The following is a 27251-nucleotide window of genomic DNA, read 5'->3' on the forward strand; positions in this document are numbered from 1 at the left end:
AGTCTTAATGTCTAAATACATGAGAAAGATCACAAAGCACGGCAAGTGTTTACTTCAGTATGGTTGGTGGTGGTTCCCAATTTGTGGTTTGGCCCTTAATTTGAAATTAATACCAACACCTCTTAATGTTGCAACTTGCAAAGAAATACATTTCCTAATTTTAATGTATTTATTCTAAATTTAAGGTTTAAGTGACTCATCTTTTTTGTTTTGATTGTTCTATATAAGCAGAATAAATTTAAAAAGGCGTGGACAATATAGATCTGTGTTGTGAACCCATATATAGGTATGTACCATGTCTTCATGTCATAAAAGTAAGCTGTAGTCGTGACACCTGTATAATTGAATATGTATATAGTTTTGCATTTCTTTGTGAAAAAAATGTTTGCCAAGGTGTAAAAGCTGAGGCACATATCCTCATCCCTCTTTGAATTTGTTAATGACAATAGATACTCAAACATGTGTATTTACAACTGTATGCAAATTATACAAATCAAGCATACAGGACACTAAAATAAAACATGGAAATATGTGGATCCTTATTCTTCAAATTCATCTCCAAAACCTGTTTAAAGCAAATAATTTAGCTTACACTTTTACATATATTGGCTATTGTTGGCAGGCAGAATGTAGTCATCCGTGAAAGATGGGGTATTTCTTGCAGCCCTAGCCTCGAAAAAATTAGGCAACCATTGCTTGATAATAGAAAGTTACAACATTTATGCACACCAGCCACAAGAAAATGTATTGGAATTATTGAATATGCAGTGTTTTTGCATTAATATTTTAATACAGATGTTTCAGTTTAAATGGCACATTTGGCTACTCACAACGCATAATAATTTTGCCGAACCAAGTGAATTCACTTTTTTCAAAACCTCTGCCCAGAAAATTTTGTTTTCTCCAACTTTTTATAGACATATTGCCATAATTGTGGCAGACTGCAATGATTGTATGGTTAATGTTCAGCCTGTGATACCTAATTAGTAACAGTGTAGTAGTGATCTTGGCCCTGACAACTATTGGGTCTTATGACCCAGACTTTTCCGTATAGATTTAGACCCAATACTAATGAGAGGGAAACAGATGAATTCCTGATGTCCTGATCAATGAAGGCCTAAAGCTGTGCAACAATTCTCTTGTGCTGAATTGGACAACATGGCATTTGCCAGTCATATAATATCAAAGACACCTATCCTTTTGTATAATGCATTGTGACTAATAAAACTGGAGGATGCGCAGTGGCATGGCTTGGGTTTTGCTCTGATAATAATTCTTACTTTTTAGGTTATTGATACAAAGTCATCCCAATTGTATATGGTTAGCCTAAAATGTACATAAATCCAGTCAATAAAATCTTACATAATTTAACATGTGAATGGGTAAGAGGTTTTCACGGTTGTCTTCCACAAGCTGTCTCTGTGATCAGCAGATAAAAACGCTGTGGAAATTTGCCGCAGCCTTCAAGACTGCATATACAGTGGCTTCAGAAAGTATTCAGATGTTCTTCTACGCTTTTTCTATTTTGTTATGTTACAGCCTAATGTTACAATAGTTTAGATCGTTTTTTTACCCCCTTAATCTACACTCTATCCTATAATGGAAAAAAGAAAACAGAATTTTGAACTTTAAACTTTCTCCATTTGAGAATTATGGAGGCCACTGTGTTCTTGGTAGCCATCAGTGCAGCAGAAATGTATTTCTAGTTTTCCCCAGACCTGTACTTTGTAACAACCTTCTGTCTGAGCTCTGCAGGCAGTTCCTTTGACCTCATGGCTTGGCTTTTGCTCTGATATACATTGTCAGCATATCTCTTCAATAGAGAGATGTGTGTACTTCCAAATCATGTCAAATAAATTAATTTTACCAAAGGTGGACTCCAATCAGGGTGTAGAAACATCTCAGCATTGATCGAGAAACGGGAGGCACCTGAGCTTATTTTTAAGTGTTGTTGCAAAAGATCTGAATATTTTAACACCTCACTCGTTGTATGTTCTATGCTTTTAATCAGTATAGGAAGTAGCCAATTAATAAATTAAAAATAAATGAGTTGGAGTTGTGTTTTGCAGGTTTATTTTGTACTAATTTCACTAAGTACTATGGCAGGACAATGACAGGCTGTAAACAAACTCACGTCTGCAACAGCATTAATAAAATGTTATTAAATAGATTTGTGTTAATTTTGTGTATGTATGTATAATTGTGTCCACCACTGCAATGGCTCTTGTTCTAGTCATTTAATGCCATCCTCTTCTGGCCCCTTTATCATCAGACAGCTACAAGTGAGTATCTACGTCAGGTAGGCAGTGACATCCAACCACCACATCTTCCGATTGAAGTGATATATTATCACAGGTCACATGTAGACTGTGTGTTACACGTGGGTAAATCTGTGTAAAAACTGCTGTAATAAATACTAATCCAGGGAACATTTAGCCAAATTGAGGATGATGAGTGGTGCACAGTGTTGTGGTTAAAAGCTGATAAAGACTTTCAGCAGCACAGAGATATTGTCCATCTCTAATGCACACAGACATTGGGTATTGATATATAACTATAAATAAAGCTGTATTTATGGTGGTAACACTGTTTGTTTGGAACTGCTTACTATGCTGGTTTCAAACTTTTGATATGGTTTACTTGTCAGCTGAATTATTTTTCTTTGAGGGCTCCATCGTGCTGCATCAGAGATTCTGTATGATAGGCAGAGTTTTGACTGACTTTTGGGCGCGTAACAACTTTGTTGTTCCAGGTTCAGCAGCTTCTTGGATGTAGTGGAGGGGACACAGAACTGTACCAGAAATATACATTGCTCAAAAAGAGTTGTACATGCAACATTTTATTATCTTTAAAATATTTTGGAAAACCTTATTGAAAGCTGATCTCAGGTCCCCATTTTTACTTTCCTAAAGCTGCAGGCATGTTACTCCCCAGCCCCAAGCTTCCTTTCTAATTCTTCCTTCTTACCTTGCCATCTTTATATGTCCATATCATTGTCTGCAGTAAGTGAACGTGTCCTACTGGCTGTCCACGTGTCAAATCAGAACCCAGGAGAGGTGAGAGTTCTTTAAAAGGGAGTTGCTGGGCACTGGCCAACAACCAAGTAATAGCATTGACAAGGAACATTTAAAGCAGATTTAAGTGAGTATATTTTTTTTTCTAAGGCTAAGAAAAAATCCCTTCTGGGGTTTGTTAGAGGAAGGATTTTTTAGAGGAAAAGATCAACCTAACATCCAGGCAATTTGGATTCTTTAGCATGAGTTCATCAATTCATATTCTCCCAATACATATTCTCCATGTTAAATACAACATGGATAGATCAAGTTTGTTCCCTTTGTCAAACAGCCATGCTGGGTAGCAGAGCTTTTGTAATTTGGTAGATGAACAGAACTAGAACTCTTTTGGCAAAAAAATCTTATATGTATTACTTCTGTGTATTTAGCAGCGTTTAGCCTTAATTGAAAATTTTGGGTGAGGCAGTTGGTTTCTGGCATACCCTGCACATCATGGCTTCCCCTGCAGCTGCCAGGACTGAATTAACTTCTGTGCGTGGGAAATAAGTCATCCTGGCTCAGCCAAACAAGATGGTTGAAGATCATCGAAGATCGTATCAAGGAAATGAAGGTAGAAGATGGAAGTGCCTGCAACGGAAGAGTATAAAAAGGATTTAGTTCCACATTAATATAAAACAAAAAACAACAATATCAGAATTCTTCTTGCCCTATGTGATTATATACTTATCCATTCATGATTGAAATAAAACTGAACAAGTGTATATATTAAATATTAGTTTATTAAATATATAAATTGAATAAAACAAACACATTAAAATGTCTGAAATCAGCTAGTAAAAATAAATATAATTAAAGCACAAGCCTTACCACCCCGTTGTAGAATGTTATGTGGTAAGACCATTTTGGTGCTTGCTATGTGTTTATATGTGTTTTGATTTTCCGAAGGAAGTCAGCAGCATCAGCCTACATGTTTCACTTAGCATAGGTTTTCTATCATGTATCTCTTGGGCATTCCAGTGACAAGCTATCTGTTCAAGAATCCTGCTTGACAACTGCTAGGAAATGCACGTACGTGAGACTTCTCTCCTGATGTATTCTCTTTAAAAAGCTGGGGAGTCCAGCTGTCAAAAGTGTAACATCTTCTAGTCTTGTGGAAAAGGGCAAATGTTCAAACTGACTGTGAGGCTATTGTGTCTTTAAGATTGTAAATTGAATGCATACTGGTGCCTACGAGGTTTTTACATAATGTATTTTTTTATAGTCAGGACTGCAATGTGTATTTTTTCTTTTAGGTAGGAGAAGTTTTAGGCTATGCTGATAATTTTCCAGTTTCTCCATTTGCGTCTTTTAATAAAAATCATAATCAAGTAGAATCGATAGCTCAAGCTAAAGTTTACCCATTCCAGTGAAGAATGGTGGTGACCTGTTAGTTAGAAAAACCAAGCCTCCAAGCAGGCGGCATCTTTTGTGGTGTCGCTTTAGCTGCCATATTTCTTACGGAAAAATTAATAAAGCAAATATTGTATAGGTGTAGTGAACGGTGATCTGAAAATGTAGAAGAAATGCCTATTCCACTAAAATGTTGGACAAGTTGTTGTAGTCTTTAATCCAAAATTACCCAAAAGCAGATGTAAACTTTGTTGCTGGTTTAGTGTTTTGCTAATGTGTAAATATACATATTAAATAGCATACTTCAACACTGAAAACTTTCCTGCTAAAGTGCCTCTATCGACTATTGAAATAGCTTCAATCGTTGCTGCTTTTGTTGTCTTTACCCGGTCGGCTTTCAGATGTGAAGTCTTCAACCATCGGCTCCTGACCATATTCCACATATTCCTCTACACTGATCTGTGTATACAGATATACATCTGTGCATACATATGACAGAAAAAAGCCTATCAGTCAGAATTTACCCAAACACTGGGATCATGGTAGGGAAATTAAACTGTAAGCCCTGCTTAGAGCAGGGAGTGATATGGAGAGCTTTATAAAAAGAATATAAGGATGGAGATAGGGAAGAGTAAAGAGACTTTGTGCTCCCCTTAATTTGTCCTGGAGACAAAACATTGTCAGGGGAAATCCAAATATTAGGTTATCAGAGCAAGGGTTCCGAGGAAATTCTTCAGGATGCTTGTTCATTTGACAACTCTGGGATACATTTTTTTTTTATTTTGGGGAGTTTTCTACTCATTTACTATTGCACCTTTGGTACAGCATGTGAAATATCCCTAGCAGTGCACATACAGCAAAAATAGCCAGATTTACCACTCTGTATAGGTAGTCCTCGAGTTAGGGACATCCGACATACTGACTACTTCTAGATAGGGACAGGGCTTCCCTGCTCATTTGTGTGCAGGACGGAGGCTTGATGGGGGGGCGGTTTGCATGACTTGCAGAAGAAATCTTTTGCTAAACACAGCTGAGACTGAGCTCTTCTGCAGCCTCTTCTAACTATTTTTTTGACCAAGACAAACTCTGCAAATGTTTCTTTTTGCATATCAAAGCGCAGCTTGCTCCAGAAGTGGATGAATGTCTAGGCTCCATAAATATTTTTTTTTTCTTGCTTTTTGTGTGATAAACTCACAGTGAGGATTTTAACTGACACCACGCTGCCTAATAATGAATGGAGACAAACATCTGTCCTAATTGCATTTAATAAATAATGTACCTGTTTTGACTTGCATACAAATTTAACGTAAGAACAAACCTACAGTCTCTATCTCGTATGTAACCCGGGGACTACCTGTACTGTATTTAAAAACCAAGAAAACCAGAATTGTAATTGCAAATTTATTTCCCTTGTGGTTTCAAAAAAAAGTCAATGGTCCTGCTTATTTTAATATGTTATTTGTTAAAAAAATTATCTCGACACTGCACTGGAATACTTCTAGCTCCAGGTACCATGGACAGTAGTTTCTGGGTCTCCTTTTGAGAGGCCAAAGTGAATCTGGCTTAATGCCTCATCACTGTTTAGGAAAGTGTGATAATCTCATTCGTGTCGTTGGACATTGCATTCCACAATCATGGGCATTAATAAACTGTCTGCTCCCCATGTGTCCACAAACATTTGGCACAATTAAATAGTTGTTTCCAGTATTCTTTCTAAAGGATCTGTTCTGAGATGCATTTTTGCTGGAAGAGTCAAGCTATAGTAGGACCTAGGGTGCTTAATTGGTGCTGGACCATGGTAATTGGCCATAAGATATAGACAGGTGGAAGTCTAAGGGCTAGTCATTTGCAGCATAATCTGTCTTCTGGTCACAAACAAACCAAGTAAACTCTTGCATTCTCATTATGCAAATATAGTAAAAAGAAAAAACTGCATGTAATCATTGAGATTTTTTGCATACAATGTCACAAATACTTGAACCTTTAGCACTGAATCTTTTTGGTCTGATAGGAGATTCATTATGAACAAGCTTTTATGTGATTGGATGAATTTGTCTTTTTTTTCACATTATTATTTTGACATAGTAAGTCAGGTTGAAAAAAGACCATCAAGTTCAACAACTAGGGAAATAAACGTATCCCAGATAAAAAATTTCTAAATCCCAGAATTTGTACTATGTTTTCAATGTCATGTCGTAGTTGTTTCCATGTGTTCAATACAAACAATACAACTTCAGCCTTTGTTTTAGTTGAGTGCGGCTGGAGTTCCAGGGCTCCTGTCAGAAACATGAACTTTATGAAATATTTTTACATGGACAAAAAGTTTACTTCACTGCCCACTACATCACAATGAATTTTTTCTGTAGAGTCTAATTATTCCTTGTTTTTTTTCATTTGAATTTTCTATATTTTTTCCCAAATGTAATGCCTGATGTGATTGTGTGTTTCCAGCACTTTTCACTTGTGCCCCACACACAAACCCTAAAAATTCAACATTACCTTGAGTCCTTATAATGGCACGTGAGAGTCTGTTGGGGTACCATCCCTTGTTTGTAAATATATAGTGAATGTTTTTGCTTTTTATGTGTATATATGTTATTGTTGAGTTTTTAATAATCCCTGTTCTGGCAGTATCAGGGTGTTTTACCAAAATGTGTTTTATCCATGAGTATTTTTTTTTTGTTAGAATGCCTTCTTCTACCATGTTCTATATTTTTAAAGAGTAAAGTACATTTTCTGTACACCTTAGAGTAACTATTGCATATTTTTCTGTTTGAGTATTGTAAAGAAGTTTGGAGAACCTCCCTAGTTCATTTGTATCTCTAAATCCAACAAACCCTATGTAATGCAGAAAGAATTAAACCTGTTACATAATTTTAATCATGATTTAAAAATCTAAGTCTAGATTAATTCCTAGAAGTCAGTAGCCTTTAGCATTAATTTTAACAGTGAAGCAAAAAATACTGATAATTATGTTTCATTCTGTATAAAAGTCACTTTTCGGGTTGTTAGAGAGCTGTTGGTAAAAAAAGTCACACTATGTGGAGTCTTACTATAAGTGAATAATATCCATACTACACAATGTTTTTTTAATAACTACAAACTAAACTTCCAGATTTTTATTACAAAATGCAATACATTTTGGAACCGTTGTGCATAGAACATTCTCAGATAGAGTCTAATACGTGAGAGGACCCTTACAACTTTTTTGGAACTGTGGTTGCTTTAGAGTCCCAGAGTAATCAAAGTACATAGCAAATTTTGCAGGACACAGTTGTTGTTAATCCTACACTGCAGTACTTTTGTACTCTACCTCTCACTCTTCCTTTCACCTTCCATTAATATAAAAAAAAAAAATAGGAGACCTTCTAACCCTTCTACAATTGTTATATCCTAATCTTTTCCTATGCCTTAAACATGGTGCATTTATTAGTTTTGGCCCTTCCTCTGTTCTAAATTAACCCAATCACAGATGTGCTCAGATCTGTTGGCCTTGGCTCCACTGTCAGCGGCACGTACGGTGCTGAGCTGGGTGCACCTTAACACTGCGGCCACACTTCTGGAGTTGTGTCCCGAGCCAAATGGAGATGGTCCTATAGAACAGCGGTCCCCAACCACCGGGCCGCGGCCCACTACCGGTTCGCGGCGGTGTTTTCAGTGGGCCGCGAGTACATGATCCATTATTGAAAACGAAGCGGCACCCAACCACCATCCGCGGACCGGAAGTGGTCCGCAGCGGTGTTTGTATGAGATGCCGGTAAATGTACACAGTAGTCTGTGTACAAGCAATGCGAGCACATGACATGCAGCTCGATTGGCTGTCAGATGTCATGTGATCGCTTTGAAGCAGCAGAGGTGCACAGAGAGAAAAGAGAAGACGCCAGAGTATGTCTTCTCTTTTCTCTCTGTGCACCCCCCCCCCCCCCCCCCCCCCCCCCCCCCCCCCCCCCGGTCCTCAGAGAAATTTCCTTCCGTGAAACCGGTCCCTGGGGCCAAAAAGGTTGGGGACCGCTGCTATAGAACACTATAGAAGTCATAGATGTCCAATCTCAGTATGTGTACATCTTTCGAGGGGAAGGTAAATTAGTTGAGGTCAGGGGAAGGGTCCAACAAGGTTACCTGCACTTTGTTTGCAAGTGCACCCATCCTTTAGGCCTTGTACCATTTCAGTGTATACCTTTCACAGATGACCTGATATTAGTATGAAGGCCCACATAGCCACCAGTTGCATTCACACTTGCCTTGACAGGTTGAATGTGTTTGGCGATGCACAAGCTGAGAAGTGGTAGGTTTTTTAGGCCACAGGATTGAAACCAACCTATACCACACATGGATGGAATCTGGATGTAGTGAACTACATGTGACTTGAATTAGGATAAAACTTCCAGTTCAGCATGTAACTTGGATAAAACAAAAAATGAATCATTGTTTTTGAGTATAAAACAAAAGATTGTAAGCAATTATTTCCACACTTTACAGAAGATTTTAAAGTATTGCTATAATATATATTCAGTCTAGTACTTTACCTTGTTGCTTGGTGCAAATAACCTTACGTCAGGTACAGCTTGATACGTGTATGTGTTTTTGCTGCCCGCTCCACCCAAATTGTACGTAACAAATAAAGCCCAATGTTTGTATATACCCAACGCTCAGATTTGTATTTTTTTTTGGGCATAGGGGTCTACATTTTGGAGCATTACTTTTTTTCACACATTACTTTATCCACCTAATGCAGAAGTGGATGAAAAGCTTTTCACTTATTTACTAACGACTTCCTCACTTACTTGAAGAAACGCAAACTGTAAGGTCAAATTCTGTGTTGCTTTGGTGCATCCCTAAAGAGGAAATATTATGTTTTGTCTTTGGCTTGCATGTTGTAGCTTTGAACCAAAGATAGAGTGTGGTGTTTACAGATGGTTGCTAGTAAATGGCGCTGTCAGATACACAATAGAACTTTGGCATCAATTTAGCGACTTAGTGACAATCTGCAGGTGGAGTTGTAAAGTGTGTTTGTGAATAAATATAAACATTTCCTTGGATTTAAAAGCTGCTTTCAAATTTTTCAGGTATATGGAAAAAGTTGTTTATGGAATATATTGTACCTTGGCTACTTCATTCTGACACATTAATGACTGGTATGTGCAGGCCTACTTGAAAGGCTTTTCATGTTGGCACAAAATTGACTTACTGTATTAGTTTTCATCCTGTGTGAAAAAAAATCCTAAAGTGGTTTCCATAAAATGATCACTCAAAGTCGTTCTTCCACAGTAGCTCTAATTTAGCTATTTCCCCACTTAATTGCCCATTTTCCTATCACTGCCATTTTTAGTGCTTTTTATAGTGGTCTGGATATCATTTTTGTTATGAATCGATTCAAAGGTTTGGATCATTTTGTGTAAATAAAATTTTTGAGTTTTTAAAGTTATAGCACATAGCTTCTACTATCTGACATGTTATCAGGAACATTTTGTTCCAATATGTTGCTAGCTAGTGGATAGCATAAGGAAACATAAACTGCAATGGAAAAGAGTAACAAAAATATTCAACATAGGACCTATAAAGTATAGGGTCAATTATTCTGCAAAAATAGTGTGAGTAGGGATCAAGGAGCAGCATATGGGCATTTTAGTATGGTAAATCTGGTAAGGTTTTGTACTAGGAAATCCAATAGTGCCAAATATGACAAAAAGTAGACCTTTTATGTTGTCTTTACATTACAAAAAAAAAATAGTCTGTCCTTCCCCGTTGGAGCCATTTCCTTTAATTTCCTATTATGTCTGACACCTTTTAAATAGAAAGCAAGTGAAATCTTCCCACCAGTGAAACAGATGGGAATACAATCCTAACAGATTGATTACTGCCCACATTACAAGCACTGAACATGATTATAAGAAAACTTACCCAATATTATCAGTTGCCAAAAAAAAAAAAACTGCTTGAGTCCACTGCAAGGTCATCTCTTGAAGATGCAAGAAAGATCAGTACACCGGGACAATTGTGGTGTCTGAATATCCTGTAACATTTTTTGAAGGATTAAAATCAAGCAGGTAAAGATTTTTTTCAGCCTGAAATTAAGATATGAATATGTAAGGGCTCAATGGGAATTTATAAATCAAGATGTAATTTTTTACTGTGAAGTCTCCTAATTGGTCCCATTGCTTTTCTCTTTATCACTGCCTTGCAACAAAGCAATAAAACTCATTGTCCGCTTTTGTCTGCTCCATATGGAAATGCTGTTCAATGAATTTCGGGTATGAGTAGCAGTCAGTCACTTTCTAGGTATACTAGTCGAAAAGAACAATTATATACATGTGAACTTGTACAAGTTTGGTTTAACCACTTTTATAAGCTGTGATTTTTCAGTTTTTTTTTTCTCCTATCAATCCTAAAACATGAAACATAACTAGTTTATAAATGATATCAAATTAATTGTACAGATGTGCACAAATAGAAATTTCATGCATACTGCTAACTTTTTAATAATTTAATTAGTAGCTGCAGCAAATCGGAGCCTTCCTCAGTTCTTGGCTCACATGAGGCATCCATCAACATCTAGCCCCTTTGCTCCCCAGTCAGACGTTCCCTGACCTTCCCCTTCTCTCGAGTATTGGCATTACTCGTTGGCTTTAACTAGCATGCAAATGCTCTCCGCTTAGGAAACCCCATGCATGTTTTTGAAGGTGTTTTAATATTTTGTAGCAACCAACCCACTGCACTGAGGGCTCCTTAAGAAGCGTGCAGGGCAGGGTCCTGTAATGTGTTGAGGATGTACAGTACAAATTTTGTTTTTATTTGACATCGAGCACACAGGTCTTAGGGCCATGTTACTTTTTTGGTGCTGGCCACAGCTTGTCCCCATGGGGGCATAGTCAGAAGATCTAAGGCAATTTTCAGACTAGCTGCGTTTTACCAGTCGCCAGTCCGACATCAACCTTAGGGTCAATTTAAACCTTAGCGTCTATTTAAACTATTAAAACAGATTTGCAAGCCGTTTTGGGCAGTTTTAGCGCGTACCACCATGGAAAAATGGCTAAGGCTGGACTGATTGATTTGTTCATTATACTTTATTTAGGATGTTGCGGCAGTTCTGTATGTGTTTTGTTTTTTTTTTCTAGCTTGCTGCCCCTGCTGTCTTGAAAGACTTCAATTGGTGCTGCTAACAAATGTTTGGAAAAATGCTTGTGCAAGCAGTTTCAATTCCCCAAAAAATGGTGGAGGAAGGGAGACATTCTACTATGCCTTTGTAGCTTCTTCCAAACACCTGGAAAACCCTAGCAGTGACAGCCTTTTATTGCTCGCAGGCAACTAGCGTAGTGCCAGCTTGTTTCCAGGGGCAATAATGGTTGCGGTAAAATACAGCTAGTCTGAACATTGCCAAATCCTCTGACTACGCCCCCATGGGAGACCTTTATTTCCCTCAAATATGTCTTGTTTCGGACAGCTTTATATTCATCTCTAAGGACCTAATTCAGCAATTTTGTTGCATTTACTTATAGCCTTGATTACTCTTAGAATTTACTTTATTTGGGCTGTATTAACCCAAAAGCCACAGAAATGGCAAGTTTAGAAATCCGGTACTCTGATGGTCTGTGTGTGTGTGTGTGATAGTCATCTGCTTTTGTTGATTCTTATGTGATGAGAAGTAAGTGTAGGTGCAGGCAATTCCAGTTGTTTTATATTTCTCCATACGCCTTCATGTCTGGATTTGTTAAAGTGAAACTATTGCCAAAAGAAAAATTCAATCCATGATATGGACAATCACTATATATTTTATTGGACCCCCATCTTATAAATGTTGTTAGTTCTCATCATACATTATTTTAATTTTACCTTCAATCCCACATCTCAGTCTATCTGTCAGGAAGTTTTTTCCATCGGGTCCAGCGACGTCCCGGTATCTGTCTTTGCGGAGCACTGCCACCTTCTCCTCTCTTCTTCCGCGTTCCTTTTCCTACGTCACCCGATCTCGCACTGCACAGATGCGAGATCAGGTGACGTAGATTGCGAATTGCCGATCTCACTGCGCCTGTGTGAGGTCAGCAATTTTTTGCCCTATTGATGAAAGGGCTTCTTTCTCAGGCAAGTGCAGAAGGAGCAGCCAAGAGTATCCCAGGATGCGTGATGTAGGTATCCCGGGAGGCTCTACGCTTAGGTGATCAAGAATTAGGGGTGGTGCTGTGTGTTCTCTTTTTTTTTTTTTTTTTTAAAGGGGTGTTGCATTTAAAAAACCCCACAAACAAACAAAATGTTTACCCTAAAAAAAAAAAGGTCTGTCTACCCTTTTAAGTAAAGCAAAAGTTATGAGTTTAGGTATGCTTTAACTTTATATTAAGGATGAGGTATTGTTACAAATCCACATAGGGGTAGGTTTATCTCTCTTTCTGTAGATTCTATTTTCCAAGTTTGCATTGTTTTATACCCTTTTGTTTGTCATGTTATGAGCAAAGTGTGTGTTTTATGTTTGATGGTTTGTAATAAAATGGACCCATGGAATACTGTTCATCTTTTTTTCCCAAACATGATTATTTTTATCTGCGGTCTGCATAAATATAGGAAAGTGTACCATTCAAGCTAGTTAGTTTTATATATTGATTTCGCAGTAATTACATCTATATTTCTATATGTACCTATATGTATCTTCTGCAGCGGGTAATTGCTGATGACTAGCTTAACATCCCTTTTATAATTTTTTTTTTTAATCGAGAACATACTCCTAATGTATATAACATGGGATTCCTACAAATAAATTTGTTATAATTTTACTTCATGTAATATTTTCATGACTCTTACTGTGTGTACTGACAGTTTTTTTTATATCCCCAGGCACTGGTGAGAGCGGGAAAAGTACCTTCATTAAGCAGATGAGAATTATTCATGGCTCTGGTTATACAGATGAAGATCGAAAAGGATTCACTAAGCTGGTTTTCCAAAACATATTCACTGCCATGCAGTCAATGATTCGGGCAATGGACACACTAAGGATACAGTACTCCTCAGAGCAAAACATGGTAAGATCATTTCCTTTTTAAATGTTACATCATTTTTTTTATTACTGGAGAAATGTTTCCAGACTGGCGGCTAGATTCTTCAATTCAGGTAGCTAATTTGTATACAAGGAATTACAATTGCTACCATATTGTAATTGTGCATTTCCATTGAATCACTGGATGTTTGCCATCTTGTTTGACTCCTTAAAGAGGAAGTAAACCCAAAACTACCCAAAACAAAAAAAAAAATCACACTTACCTTCAATCCCGCAGAGCAGTTGATCTGTCGGGAGGTTTCTTTTATCGGGGCCCGCGTCATCCCGGTATCTGTCTTCGGGCCAGCACACCAGGTGCGGCCATCTTCTCCTACGCCACCCAATCTCGCGCCTTTTTGTAAAAAAACTTGCCGATCTCACTGCACATGCGTGAGATCAGCAATATTTTTCCCTTTTGATGAAATGGCGCCCAAAGCCTCCTGGGATGGGTGACATAGGTATCCTTGGAGGCTCTGCGCTCCCAATAATTCTCGATCTTGATTCTCAATTTTTTTGCACTTAAAACCCATCCACAAACAAACAGAATTTTTAGTTTAAGCACTTTCTCCACCCTCACTTGCTTTATCAAAATATACAATCCAGTTACATATTGGCACATGTACAGGAGGTATCTAAAATATTACCTGTTTATAGGTGAAATATAAGTAACAGAAAAAGATAAAGATGGCTGTATTGTTAATACAGTAATCTATTGCTCTCAGCATCTCCAACTACATTTGCCTGTTTACTTTTCTTTGTGATCTTTCTGTGTGGTTATTATGAGCTGCAACACCTCTCTATAGAAAAGTTACCCAAGGTGCATGGATGAATCTATTGATACCTATGTAACACCAAACTGCTGTTCTCCCTTCCATGAAAAAGCTGTCTGCCGTGGGATACTTTTAGATGGCCTTTCTGTTAAAATACATAGAGATTCTTTAAAACTTGTGGGTTGATTCTGAAACTGATATAGTTACTACTAATTTTGTATCCAGAATACATTTGAAATTAAATAGACCTAATTTAACTGTAAGATTCTTTCTTTTTTTTTGGAGCTTGTTTTAATGTGCCAGTTCTAAGGAAAATGTGATGGCTTTTCATTGGTTTGTTGAAGCAAAATACATATCATTTTATATCCTCTATCCCTGAAAAATGTTTCCATGTTTTAACTTTTTGTTTACAGCTTCTTTAGTTTAAATATCCTGGCCAAGGAGCAGAAAAGTGCACCCATTGCATTTCATAAAATACAATGTACATTGTTGTATTCATTCTAATGTGTTCTGTTTTATCTCTTTACTGCTGTCGAACTGCTTGAACGTGCACAGATTCATTGTGATGTGTGCAGTGGCTTTAATGTTTTCTACTAGGTGAATAATATCTGCAAAATATCTTTTGCTTTTGCATGAGAGCATAATTCTGATTTCAGCCCTGCGTTTTTATTTGCTTAGCAGAGAGGTAACAGGCGGCACTAGAGGATAATCTTGTGACAGGTACCACCTGTCATCTCTCCTCTGCCTGGCTCTGCCTAGTTACTGTATGTACTGATTACTGTACACATACATATATCAGGATGGCCCAAAGCTCCTTATACTTTAAAGGTGTAGTTCCCACTTTTGCCATTAAAAACTCTAAAATAAATGGATATTTTTTTTCTTGGAGGATGGATATTACCATGTTTGATTGTATACAGAAGTGAGTGTCATTAACTTTTGAATGATAAAATAGTAAATGCTTGTCTATATGGATAAATGTGATGTCTCTCCCTTTCCATATAGATCAGCTCTTTCCAGTTCAGCATTATGAACAATTAAAACCATGGTGTAAAACTTGAGAGGAGTTGCAGGAAATCCAATAGAATTATTTTGTAAATATGAGTGACATTACATCCAGATTTATCTGCACACACTACAGGTTTTTTGTATACCTTTATCACAGACACAACAACAAAGATACATGGACAATTAAAACTATGGTGTCATTTAACATCATTAGGTATATAATACATAAATACATACTATGTGGTAAGAAAATAGACATGTGTATGGTGGTCACCCAATTTTGTTCATGGATGCATGAATGAACAATGGGGAATGACCGCTATACAAGTCGAAGGAGATCAACACAGCGGGGTTCCACTTGCTCTTTCTCTCCTCTCTCAATAGAACACAACAGACTTTGTGTGCACAGTATTTATTCATTTATCTGTCACTCTCTGATGCCAGAAACGATCATGAAGGATTGTTTCAAACAAAGAAAATTGGAGATGTGTCTACGTAGCCCTGGTCAGTTTGGAAGGGTTGGAGATCAATCCGCTCACTGCCTCTAGCCACCTCCAGAAGGAACCCTAGGGTTTAAATAGGTTTAACAGAACAGCTTTTTTAAAATTAAACTCCAGCCTTGCCCTTCGTCTTCCACAGTGGTATGGGTACCTCTCCTGTCATGAAATTGCTTACTCTCATTTCACTGCACACTGTGACTTTCTTCTTTAAAATATGCAGCAGAAGTACATTCAGAGTCATCTAGCCTAGTGGTCTGCAAACTTTGGAGCTCACAGCCCACTAAATGCACAGACTCCAGACCGTACATGCGCGGTGAGCAGTTTGTCATTCAAAGGGAAAAAACTTCCCCCCAGACTGACATCATGATGCCAGAACCCGCCCACTCACCGCCTGCGATGGGAGAGTGGGTGGGTTGTGTTCAGAGACACAACCTGCCTACTGCCCTGAGCCTGCGTTCCGTACGGCAGCTATGGCCAGTGGGCCCCCCCCCCCCCAAGCGGGGTCTTTCTCCTGACCCCTGTGGGTGGTGCACCGGCCAGAGTCCCTGCCCACTTGTGAACTGGGAGTTGGGGACCCCTGATCTAGCCCTTTCTTCCATACTCTGGCTTTCCCTGTCCGCACCTTTTTTTGTTGCATATTTGGAAGCAATCATTAATCTTCCTTCCAAATATATAGAGATGATTGTGGTGGGGGGGTATCCCTAAGACTTTAGGGAGGGCAGCCAAAGCTCTAGTGTGTACGTAGAGCTTTATGATAGAGTATATGATAGGGTCACATAGTATGGATACCAGACGTCACATCCAATAGGAATTATGTATTAAAGCGATCCAGATGTCTGGTACTATAGGTGAATATCATGTCTCACAAAATGTAATTGACTAGGCTACCAATTATATAAAAGACCAATATGTACGTTTGGGAAGTAGCACAGGGTGAAGCTGAGCTTGACTTTACAAGAACAGTTGAGATTTGCTCATAATGTATTTAGTATTGTTTCTTCTTCTGCTGTAAGGTGTCCCAAGTCTGATGTCCAGCATTATTCTACCCACTTTCTCTGGGTCCATATTCTAAAATTTCCCCGTTTGGCTGAACTACAAAAAGGAAAAACTGCTCAGTTATGATCTTATTTTTCTGTCACTCTGCTTTCTCTTACTATTAGCATGCTTTTTTTCAGCACATAACTCATTAGTACTGCTTTTTCCTCAGGTATTTACACATCTTTAATTTACAAAATACAATGAATACAAAATTGTATTAGACATCAGCTTTAAAAAGTGGTAAATATTAGAAATAGTGTAACGGACCACCAGTCAACTTTTTGGGTCCGCCGCTCTGGTTGGTGCATCCCCGAGCGGGGTCAGGAGAAGGACCCCGCTGAGGGGAGGCACCGGCCAGAGCCGCGGACCACGTACCCCGAGCAGTTCCTAGGTTCAGAGAAGAGGGCGGGCTGTGTCCCTGCACACAACCCGCTCACTCTCCCATTACAGGCTCAGATCTGCGACGGGAGAGTGGGCAGGGTTATACCATAATGAAGTCACTCTGGGGGAGGTTTCTCCCCCTTTAAGTGACACCCGGCTCCCTGCGCATGCGTGTTCAGGGGCCAGTGATTTTTGTACTCCGCAGTCCTAAAAAGGTTGGCGACCGCTGATTTAAAGCACCCAAGCAGAAATACTCTGATTTCAGTGCACACTGTGAGCTTCTCGTAGCATACAATAGAAGCAGCAGCAAGCCAGAGCCCTGCCTTATTTCCCTGCTGCTGGACATACAGCATTATATTGCCTTTTCATTTTCAATTTTGTCTCTGCCTGCTTTTTTCACTCATTGGATTTCAGCTATTTAAACACAAAGACTCAGTTGTCACATTTGTATGTTACTGCATCTTCCTGTTTTTAGGATTACATGTACAGCACAAAGTCGTCTCCTCTTACAGCCATTATCTGCATGCTTTGCCAAGACTTAGTGATGATGTAATTAGATCCAAAATCAGGTATGTTCTTAAAAATAAAAAGGAGGAACCTACAAAATATTGGCAGACTAAACTTGAAACGAGAAATGTATCTCGGGTAACTACTGAAATTCAGAGATTTTAATCTCTGGTTTCAGTTTGAATATATCATACTCAAACGGTCTACTTTAGCTGGTATGCAAATTTTCCCAGCCACATCTGATAAAATGAAACAAATAAAACAATGTGGATACAGATGAGATTTACAAGCAATGGCAAGTAAAGCTGTAACGAACCTTGGACATTCTTCTATTGGTCAGCAAGATCATTCATTGCATTTAAATGGCTAATACAGATGGTTGGGAGCGGAGCAGTCCAGGGCCTATTAAGCCTAAAACAAGTTTCTGAATCTTAATTTGTCTTATTAGTCATTTTTTTTACTGTATGCAAGTTTTTGCCAAACACATATTCTATTTTACAACACCGTGTGCCACAATTCCTATTTTTAAGGTAACTGATATTGCTTGATTTTTCATCATTACATTCTGGTATATTTAACGGTTACTTAATTCTTCTGAAACTGAAATGGGTGGGATGCATTCTTTGTATTTTATTATGTTTTTTCCTCCTGCCTTTTTCTTTTAATCTTGCTTATATTAATAACCATGATTTCTTAAACCACATTTTTTTTTAAATTGGCCTCGCCCTGTACGGACTAGCCATACTTTTGTAATGCTTTTTAGTACCTCTCAGTATTTGAAAAAATGTTTTAATCAGATTCAAGGACCTTACTTGGAAATGTATATTTACATTTCAGATTTGCTTGAATTTCAAATTCCATAACTCCCCCGGCAGAGAGACAGAGAGACTGAATCACTTCATGGTCTCCTAATTGAGAACTAATAGTGCAAAATATTTAGCTTTATTGATAACAGTTTTTTTTTTAAATCAGAATAAGTGTTAACCCTTTAAATACATTGGCTGCAGTTCTCCATATGAAGTTATTATCTGTTTATAAATATTTCATCAACACTTTCACCCAGGGGTCACACATAACCCCTGTCTTGGGTTAAGTTTCATTGTGTATCAGCTTCAGGCACTCAGGCATTGCCCTGATATTCTGCAGTCAGTTACCGAATGAAATGGAATTGGGTAAAAAACCTCCATCCAGCAAAACTGAATTGATGTGGGGGAGCAGTTCAGGCATGATCACTTTCATTATAGCTAAACATGATATATTTATTCTGTACTTCTAAATCTGCCAAATACAGGTTTATGCAGCCAGATTAAAAAAAAACAAATGTTATCAGTGTTCAGAAATCATGTTCTTACGGTATAAATTGATGGTGTTACATGTAAGTTCTTTACTGGAATAATTAACGAAGAACAACAGATGTAGCTACATTTTTATCTTTTATACATTTTTTGTTGTTGTCTTGTTTAGTGTGTTTTTCGAACACTTCTGGCTGTTAGTGTTTCATTTGAGTTCTGAACTTCGCTTACCTCTGCAGCTCATGTGATTAGGGGCGTTGATGGGAAGGAAAAGGAAGAGTGTGTTCTGTATCCATATCCTGTGTACTGCTTCAAACTCTTCAATGAAATCCTACTGATATTTTCTTATAAGCCTTTCATGGATTTCCAAGAAACATACTGTTCATATGAAAACTTATGTCAGACATCTGTTTACCCTGAGTTTAGCTGTACTTCTGTGCTTACCATCTTTTGTCCCCATGGGCCGTACATTACTAGGAGGCTTCTCCCTCCTCTCTAGCAACACCTTGCCCAATTGGGACAGTGAATATCTTTTTAATCTCTTAAAATTTCTATATACATTACTCTGCTATTCTACTTTTTGTGTGTGAGCGAGTCCATGGACATGACCACTTAAAGCGGTAGTAAACTCAAAACAAAAAAGTCATACTTGCCTTCAATCCTGCAGATCAGTTCATCTGTCGGGAAGTTTCTTCTATCCGGTCCTGCACCCGGCCGAAGAAAGATACCGAGCCAACATGCTCGGGCATGCGCAGAAGGAGCAGCCAAGAGCCTCCCTTGATGCGCGAAGTAGGTATCCGGGAGGCTCTGCGCTCCCATTAGTTCTTTATCGCCTAGGCAATAAAGAATTAAGTTAGCGGTGTAAGTTGCATGTAGGGATTTTTAGTCCCCTCATCACTTCATGTCAAAACACCAGACATTAGAGGTGGAATGCAAATGAAGTGTAGAGGAAGCAGTTACCAGAGTCACATTTGTTGGAGTTTTTTTTAGGTATTTAGGGAGTTGTTTTTAAAAAAATATTTTTTGTAAAGTTGTGCACGGAGGTTTATGGGTGCAGGCACTGGGTTTCCTGTAAAATTTTGGGGTTGGATTGTAAAGTTGAACTCTAAAGTAAGCAAATATTGTCTAAATAAAAGTGGTTTTTGTATTCTTTTGAAAATTTGGTGATTTGTGTACTACTTCCAATCTGCGCATCAGTGTATTTGTGCAGTATTCTTGTGTGAAACTTGTATACCTATGTAAGCTAAATATGTTAGAGCAGTAACTCCTTTTCCTTCTTTTACCCACTCCTCTGCTATGTTTAGTGGGCTTTCTCCAAAAGTTTGTCATTTATTTTCCCATATATTTATTTTATATTTGTTCTTTATGTATAGCAAAACAATAAAATACTAAAAATTGTCAAAGCTGGAGTTTCCTCTTCCTTAGGTATTGTCTGTTTTCTGACTACATCAGTCAACAACCAAGTCTGGCATGAGAAGTGATAAAGTATAAAAACTGGAAAATCTCTGTTCACAGGCATAGCCTTATGACACAAATAATTGGATTTAATTTTCATTGCGCTTCTTAGTTCTCCAACTTTACTGCTGCCCATCATCTAATACACCCGCTATTGGCTGAAGCTGTCAATGTCCGCACTGTTTGTCTAGCTTGTATGTCATTGATAAGACTAGAGCTGTCCTATACGTTGTGATTAACAGGGGAATGTATGTGGTCTGCACCAATTTTGAAGTAAAGGTGCGTACACACTTCCAATTTTTATCGTTCCAATCGAACGACGAACGATCGATTGGGCAAAAAATCGTTCGTAAAAAAGTAACCAACGACGCCGACGAACGAGGAAAGTCGCTGGAAACGAACGACCGGACCGACGGATCGGATTGGACGACGATCGTTGAACATCGTTCGCGTGTACGGTCGTTCGTTGATCGTCCATGTTCAGAGCATGCGTGATGAACGAACGTCCGTTCACTTTCATGTCGTGCACATAGTTCCTCTATCGCTTAAACGATCGTATCTATTATGTGTACAATATCTACGAACGATCGTGTCGTTAACTCTATGTGCAGGATCGGTGCTATATGATCGTTCATATATATCGTGCATGAACGTTCGTCGTTCGTTTTCCAACGATAATAATTGGAAGTGTGTATGTAGCTTTAGTGGTAGGTTAGAGAGGAACATCCATGTGAATGCAAAGACCCAAGTATATTACTATTAATAATATTATTGCACAGTGTTTATATAGCGCTGACATATTACGCAGCATGGTACAAAGTCCTTAGTCATGTCATTAACTGTCCCTTAAAGGGGCTCACAATCTAATGTCCCTATTGTAGTCATATGTCTTTAATACAGTACAAGGTCCATTTTGGGGGGAAGCCAATTAACTTAACTGCATGTTTTTGGAATGTGGGAGGAAACAGGAGCCCAAAGGAAGCCCACGCAAACACGGGGAGAACCAGCAAACTCCATGCGATAGTGCCCTGGCTGAGATTTTGAACCAGGGACCTAGCGCTGCAAAGAGTTTTTAGAGTGCTTACCTCTAAACCAACGTGCTGGCCAAACAAAACATAATACCTTTATCAGCCTAGTCTTTTTCCTATAATACATAGTTTTTCAATTTCTTTCTCCAGTAAATGACATACATGATCAAAAAATAGTAAATAAAAAGTGATTTAAAGACCAGGCTCCCTTCTTCCATTGCTCCATGGTCTATTTCTGTTTTTCTATAAATACTTTTGCTGATAAGACACAGTTCAGAGGCACCCTGACCATTCTGTGACGATGCAGCAAGCTGTGATGTTTTACTGATGGCAAGTATTAAGAAGTTCAACTAATTCTTGCTTTAGCAGTTCCTCAGAAACGGGACCAATGTCTTAACTCTTCTATCTTGACACACATCAGTGAACTGTGCACCCATGACCATGTCATTGGTTCACCACTTGGCCTTCAATTCACCGATTTTGGTAACCTAACCACTGCATACTGGTAACACCCCACAAGTCCAGATGATGTTTCTCAGTCACTTTTACTTGCTATTTGTCCTGCTGCTAATATGTCCCACCACCTGACAGGTCCATTGCAATGAAATAATACATAGCTGCATGCCTAAACTGATGCTGGGATGGGATTGAGAAATTGAGTTTTTTTTTTTTAATTATTAGATCACTGGGAATGACTGCGTCATTATAGTAAAGCCAGGTAGGTCAATTTAGGATAGAAAGAAATATTTTAGCAAACTCTGTAAGCTTATCACTAAACATTGTTAAGCTTGGTTTCGTATCACAAGTTACTTGGAAACTTGTCATGGTCCTGACTTCTTGTTTTCCTGCAGACTTTAAGTCTTTACAGCAAATCCTAATTAACACATCCTGTTTTAGATAGCTGTATTATTCATTTTGTCCTTTTATCGTATGGTACTGTGCTCAAGGTCTGGAAAGTCCAAAACATGGATCATCTACTGCTTGGTGAGAATTCATATGTTCAGCCCCTTGCACATTACTCGGCTATAGCCGTACAACACATATAACCATATATAGAGCTATTTACCTTCTTCAAGTGGCCAAAAAGGAGGTATGACTGTTTTAAATCAAACAACATAAGAACTGATATGGATCAGTTTAAGCAGTCACTGTAGTATTTATATGACATAGAGAACTAGTGGGGCCTACTTTGGGACTGAGATATGGTGTGAGAACTGAACTTGTCCTGCTTCATTTAAATAACTTTGTTTTGCAAACATATATATTTATAATAAAGAATTAGTTTATATTAAACTGAACATTAACTTCTTGAATGAGTATCCAATGGACATGGTAGTGGCCTTTTATTTTGACCTGAACATTCAGCACCATTAAGAGGGCTTATGTTTGTTAATAAGCCACAGAAAGTGTGGCATTAAAGTAACCTGGCTGATTTGTGACTCTCTGAATTCATTACTCAAATCAATCAAATCATTGATTTAGAACAAGTGCGGTATGTTGGTCAGGGTAGCTAGAGTAGTATCAGAGGTGTTTATTTACATATTTGCCCTGGGTTAGTGATTCAGATTATTGAAGTATCAGTATGATTGCTAGAAGTAACTCATTTTCAGAAGGAGAGCTCAGCGGTGCCATAATTCTGATGTTGCAGTATTTCAGCATTATGTTAGTTTTGCATTAAAGAAAATGTATCACAAGAAAAACAAAGCATCTGCTGAGCATCCAATAGGGAGCATCTATGTCTAGTATGGAGGTCATGTGGCCAAGGCTTTGGATAAGTATAAAAGGCATTTCATTTTTTATTTGTCTCCCACAATCAGCTGACCATATACAAGCTGTAGACAAGTAATTGTATCATTCACATCTAAGTACTGGTAAACTACTACAGTGTTCTCCCCAGCCCCTTTTAGCTGGGCGCACCACCCGGCACTGAAGAGTTGGGTCACAATACAGGGGCCACCACCAACCTACAATTTTTTACCACCTGGCTTAAAAAAAAACTCTGCGTTCAACACTGTATTATATGTTTATATATAATAAATACATGTATTTTTGGACATACTTTGAATTATGGCTTTTTCCGTGGGCTGCCTTTATGTTCAATCTCATTAGATTCCTAAATGTGATGGGTAGCTTTACAGAATGGCCAACAAGTTCATCTACTGCAGGAAAAAAATTGTTTTCCTTATATCATTTTTTTGTCATATGTTTTTACTAAGGGTTAACGCTTGCTAATTCCCCCCCCCCCCCCCCCCCATCATACTGTTCGCCTGGATTGCTCAGTTTTACTGCAGTTTTACTTTGTTTTGCTGTTTTTAAGAGAGATTTTGTGAGGTCATGTTCTCCCGAATGAAACCCTTGAAGCTTTACATTTACAGATCACCACACAAAGGCGCTCAGCGTCTTGTTTACCTCCTGGGAGCCAGTGTTTACTCCAGTGATAAGCATGGGAATGAACAGCAGGCTTTGACTGGCTAGCAACTTGAAAAAGAATCTATCATCAAAAACTTTCTTTAGTTTGCAATATTGTCAAACAAGTCAAGCTAAATCGAACATTCTGCATCTAAGTTGTTTTGTAAGTTTTGGAATTACACAAAATATTTTGTTGCTTTTTGTTGGTATGATAACAGAGTCTGCCTACCTCAGCTCTTTGTCTCTTACCATCAAGGTGATGAACAGTTACTGGCTATGGTTCAGTATTCCAGAAAGCAAGAAAGTACTTTTATGCAGTGCAAGTGAGTGAGATATTTTTAATGAATGAGATAATTTAGCTGCTACAAATGTACCTTGCCCGATAATGGGCGAGCCACTGCCTGATAAGTATGTATGAATGTAAACTTGTGCCTAAGCTATTGAAGACTACAAACAAGCTTTTTTTTTTTTAATTATTAACATTTTTATTGTGTTATACAACATAAATAAAAGAAAAGCAATACAGGGTAGAGAAAAAAGTGTACAGTACATGTTCACTTTGTGATTAACAATAACATAATGATTAAAACCAGCATCAAATATAGAGTACACAGTAAAATCGGTTACCGTTAAACTCTAAAGTACTAAAAGTGGCACAATACAAAGCTGATCAATGAATCACAGTCGCCTCCACAGTCCTCATCAGGCACCATTAGGAAGATCATTATTTTACAAATGTATTTATCTTTGTAAAAAAAATTCATATTAATGGTCCGCAGGATTTAAAATGACAAATTTAGTGGTCCATGCGGGCTGAAAGGTTGGCAATCGCTGTTTTAGAAGGTGGTAAGAAGAAATCAAAAAACAAAGGGGCCTAGCACGCCACCTTCTGACCTAAAAAATGAAGCCACTTATTAATGTGATATTTGCAAAAATAAATTTGCCTAAATAAAGTACATTGCCCCCTCAGCACAATAAAGAAAATGTATACAACTTACTATAGGTTCTCCTTAAGATATTTGGAATAAAACCTTAATTCTTATGATACAGATTCAGTAAAATTATTTGATATAGAATGTTTACAAGTATTATACAAATCACATTTCTCATTAGATGTTTTTTAACACCTCCCAGAGTTTTTCTGTGGATGCAGTTAACTTTTAGAAAACTCCAAACTGGTAGTGGTGTAATCTGATGTAGCGTAGATATTTACATTAGTACTTCCTGAGAAGGCAGTGTAAAAATAAAACCGTCAGTGTTGCTGTTGGTTTGGATAGCTTGAAGACCACACATTTAAGCCCAAGCTTCATATTTTGACTCTGAAAGATAGGAATCTGAGGGCAAATAACAGACTTATTAAAATTTGTGAAAAGGTAGAACTCATAGTTTCATGTAACATCATGTAACAAGTATTTTCTAGTTTTTGTAGTTAGGGTATTGTAATAATTGTGACGATTTTAATGCCCAAAATCTGGTAGCAGGAAGTCTGTTTGTGACACCTACAGAAGTATGATGAATGGTGCTTTACCTGGTGGTCAAAACATTACTAGTGCAGTAAGTGCTCATTTTTCCCTAGTACCTTGTGTGGAGGGGGACTTCTCTCACCCAGCTACTAGTTTTAGGCTGACAGGGCTACATTGGTGTTTTTTTGTTTTAGGTTCACCTATTGGGTACTGCAAGAAGAACAGATGATTTAACATTTATTGATTTAAACTTCATGAAAATAAAGTGATAGTAATTGTACTAAGATTTAAAATGTTGTCTTTTTATTTCCTGTATGTGGTAATGGTCAGGTAGTGTGTCCTTCTATCCGTCTAATAAGCTGAGAAAAGGAAGTGGATACATTTTTTCCAGTTTCTTTTAAGATTCACACATCCTGACTTAGAATGGTATTCCTGGTTCCTTTGAGAATTTCGACTAGTCTACTAACCGTATTTCTGAAAGGAAGCTTTACACGGTTCCACATGTGTCCAGCAGACACATATTAACCCTTTTTCTATCGTGACTATTAATACTTAATATTTTCATACATTTCTGTTTTTACTAAACAAGAATTCAGTCTCTATAGGTATTTTTTTTTGTTTTAATATAATGATTTACCCTTGCTTGAGAAACTTAACACATGAACATGCTGTCTTTTTGTCACATCTCAAGTGCTGAATGGTTAATGATGGCTGGGAAATGAAAACTTGGCTTCCTACCAGAGATTGAAACAGCAGTGTTGATTCTAAGTTCTGTTTGCAAATGTGTGAGATGTTATAATACAAGTAATAAAATCACCCATGTACAGTGTCCTCTGCCTCGCCTTATTTGGTTCATTAACTCATGAAAAGTAAAGGTTTGGTTATTCAGTCATTTTGTAAGAAGAAAAAGCGCATTTGTAATCGGGTCTTTTCCTCTCTCTATTTTTATTTTTTTTGCACAGTATGTGCTGAATGGCTGTGATTGTCATTTCCACTCTATGGCCATCTGGAGACATGTTGTCCTGTAAAGTGAAAAAAAAAATGAAATGGCATTTGTAATTCTACTTTTCTGTTTACATGTTTCTCTTATATGAACATTTTGACAGATAAGCCAAACACATAAGCTTTCGTCACTGTGACTTGCTTGTCACATTTGTTTTGTGCATAGCAACCATTCACAATCCAGCTTTCCATTTTCTGTGGTAGGCCTAAAACAATGTTGTTAGTTGCTGTGACATACACAGATAATTTCCTTTTTTTTCCTCTTTGCCTTTAATCATCCCCAATATTCCTTCCTTAATTTGGCAAAATATCCAGGGGGCAGGTGGGGGGAGTAATTTCACACTTTTTTTAAAATTTTTTGCAGCAGATGCGACTGTTACACAGCTCTCAAACCTGGATCAGCTGTTATTTTTTTTTTTGTTAGATTTAAAGTTGACTATCACACATTATAACACTATAGCCTAAACGTTTGTTGTTTTAGGTATTTTATCTCCTCTCCTGCCCATACTGCCTGCTGTCGTTACTTCCTGCCATCATACATTCTGCACGGCTCATACAGCCTGCTGTTATTCTCTTAGTGACCAGTTCATTTTTAATGCCCTTTAACATATTTTCCATTATGGCAAATAAAATTAGGACATATCTTTAAATATAATGGTATTATATTGACTCTCTTGTAAGAGAAAAACATGCGTTTACATAATAATCTTTTTCTCGCCAGCTTGTGAATCTCCGTATAACCGTCAGATGCAAAAACTGGCTACCGTATAAACTCTTACTTCATTTTCCCTGCCAAGCCATTTCATAGAGGAAATAGTCTTTCAAGCAGTGATGGAAGATATACAAACTGTAATGAAAGCTTGATTACAATTTCTGTTATAACAACAAGGCTGAAGGTTTTAAAAACAATTAGTATACAAATTAGAAAAAAAAAAAATCTACCTTTCCCCCAATCCAAGACAAGATGACCGTC

General features: G+C 37.8%; 1 protein-coding gene across 1 annotated transcript in view; it reads left to right on the forward strand.

Moving 5' to 3' along the window:
* The window catches only part of LOC140325971 (guanine nucleotide-binding protein subunit alpha-14), a 73210-nt gene that overhangs the window by 17944 nt on the left and 28015 nt on the right, over positions 1-27251 (forward strand). Inside the window, exon 2 of the mRNA XM_072404115.1 lies at positions 13227-13411. Coding sequence (XP_072260216.1) covers positions 13227-13411 — 185 coding nt within the window. The remainder of the gene's footprint in view (positions 1-13226; positions 13412-27251) is intronic.

The sequence above is a fragment of the Pyxicephalus adspersus genome, chromosome 3 (assembly GCF_032062135.1).
Source record: "Pyxicephalus adspersus chromosome 3, UCB_Pads_2.0, whole genome shotgun sequence".
In the NCBI taxonomy this organism is placed as follows: Eukaryota; Metazoa; Chordata; class Amphibia; order Anura; family Pyxicephalidae; genus Pyxicephalus; species Pyxicephalus adspersus.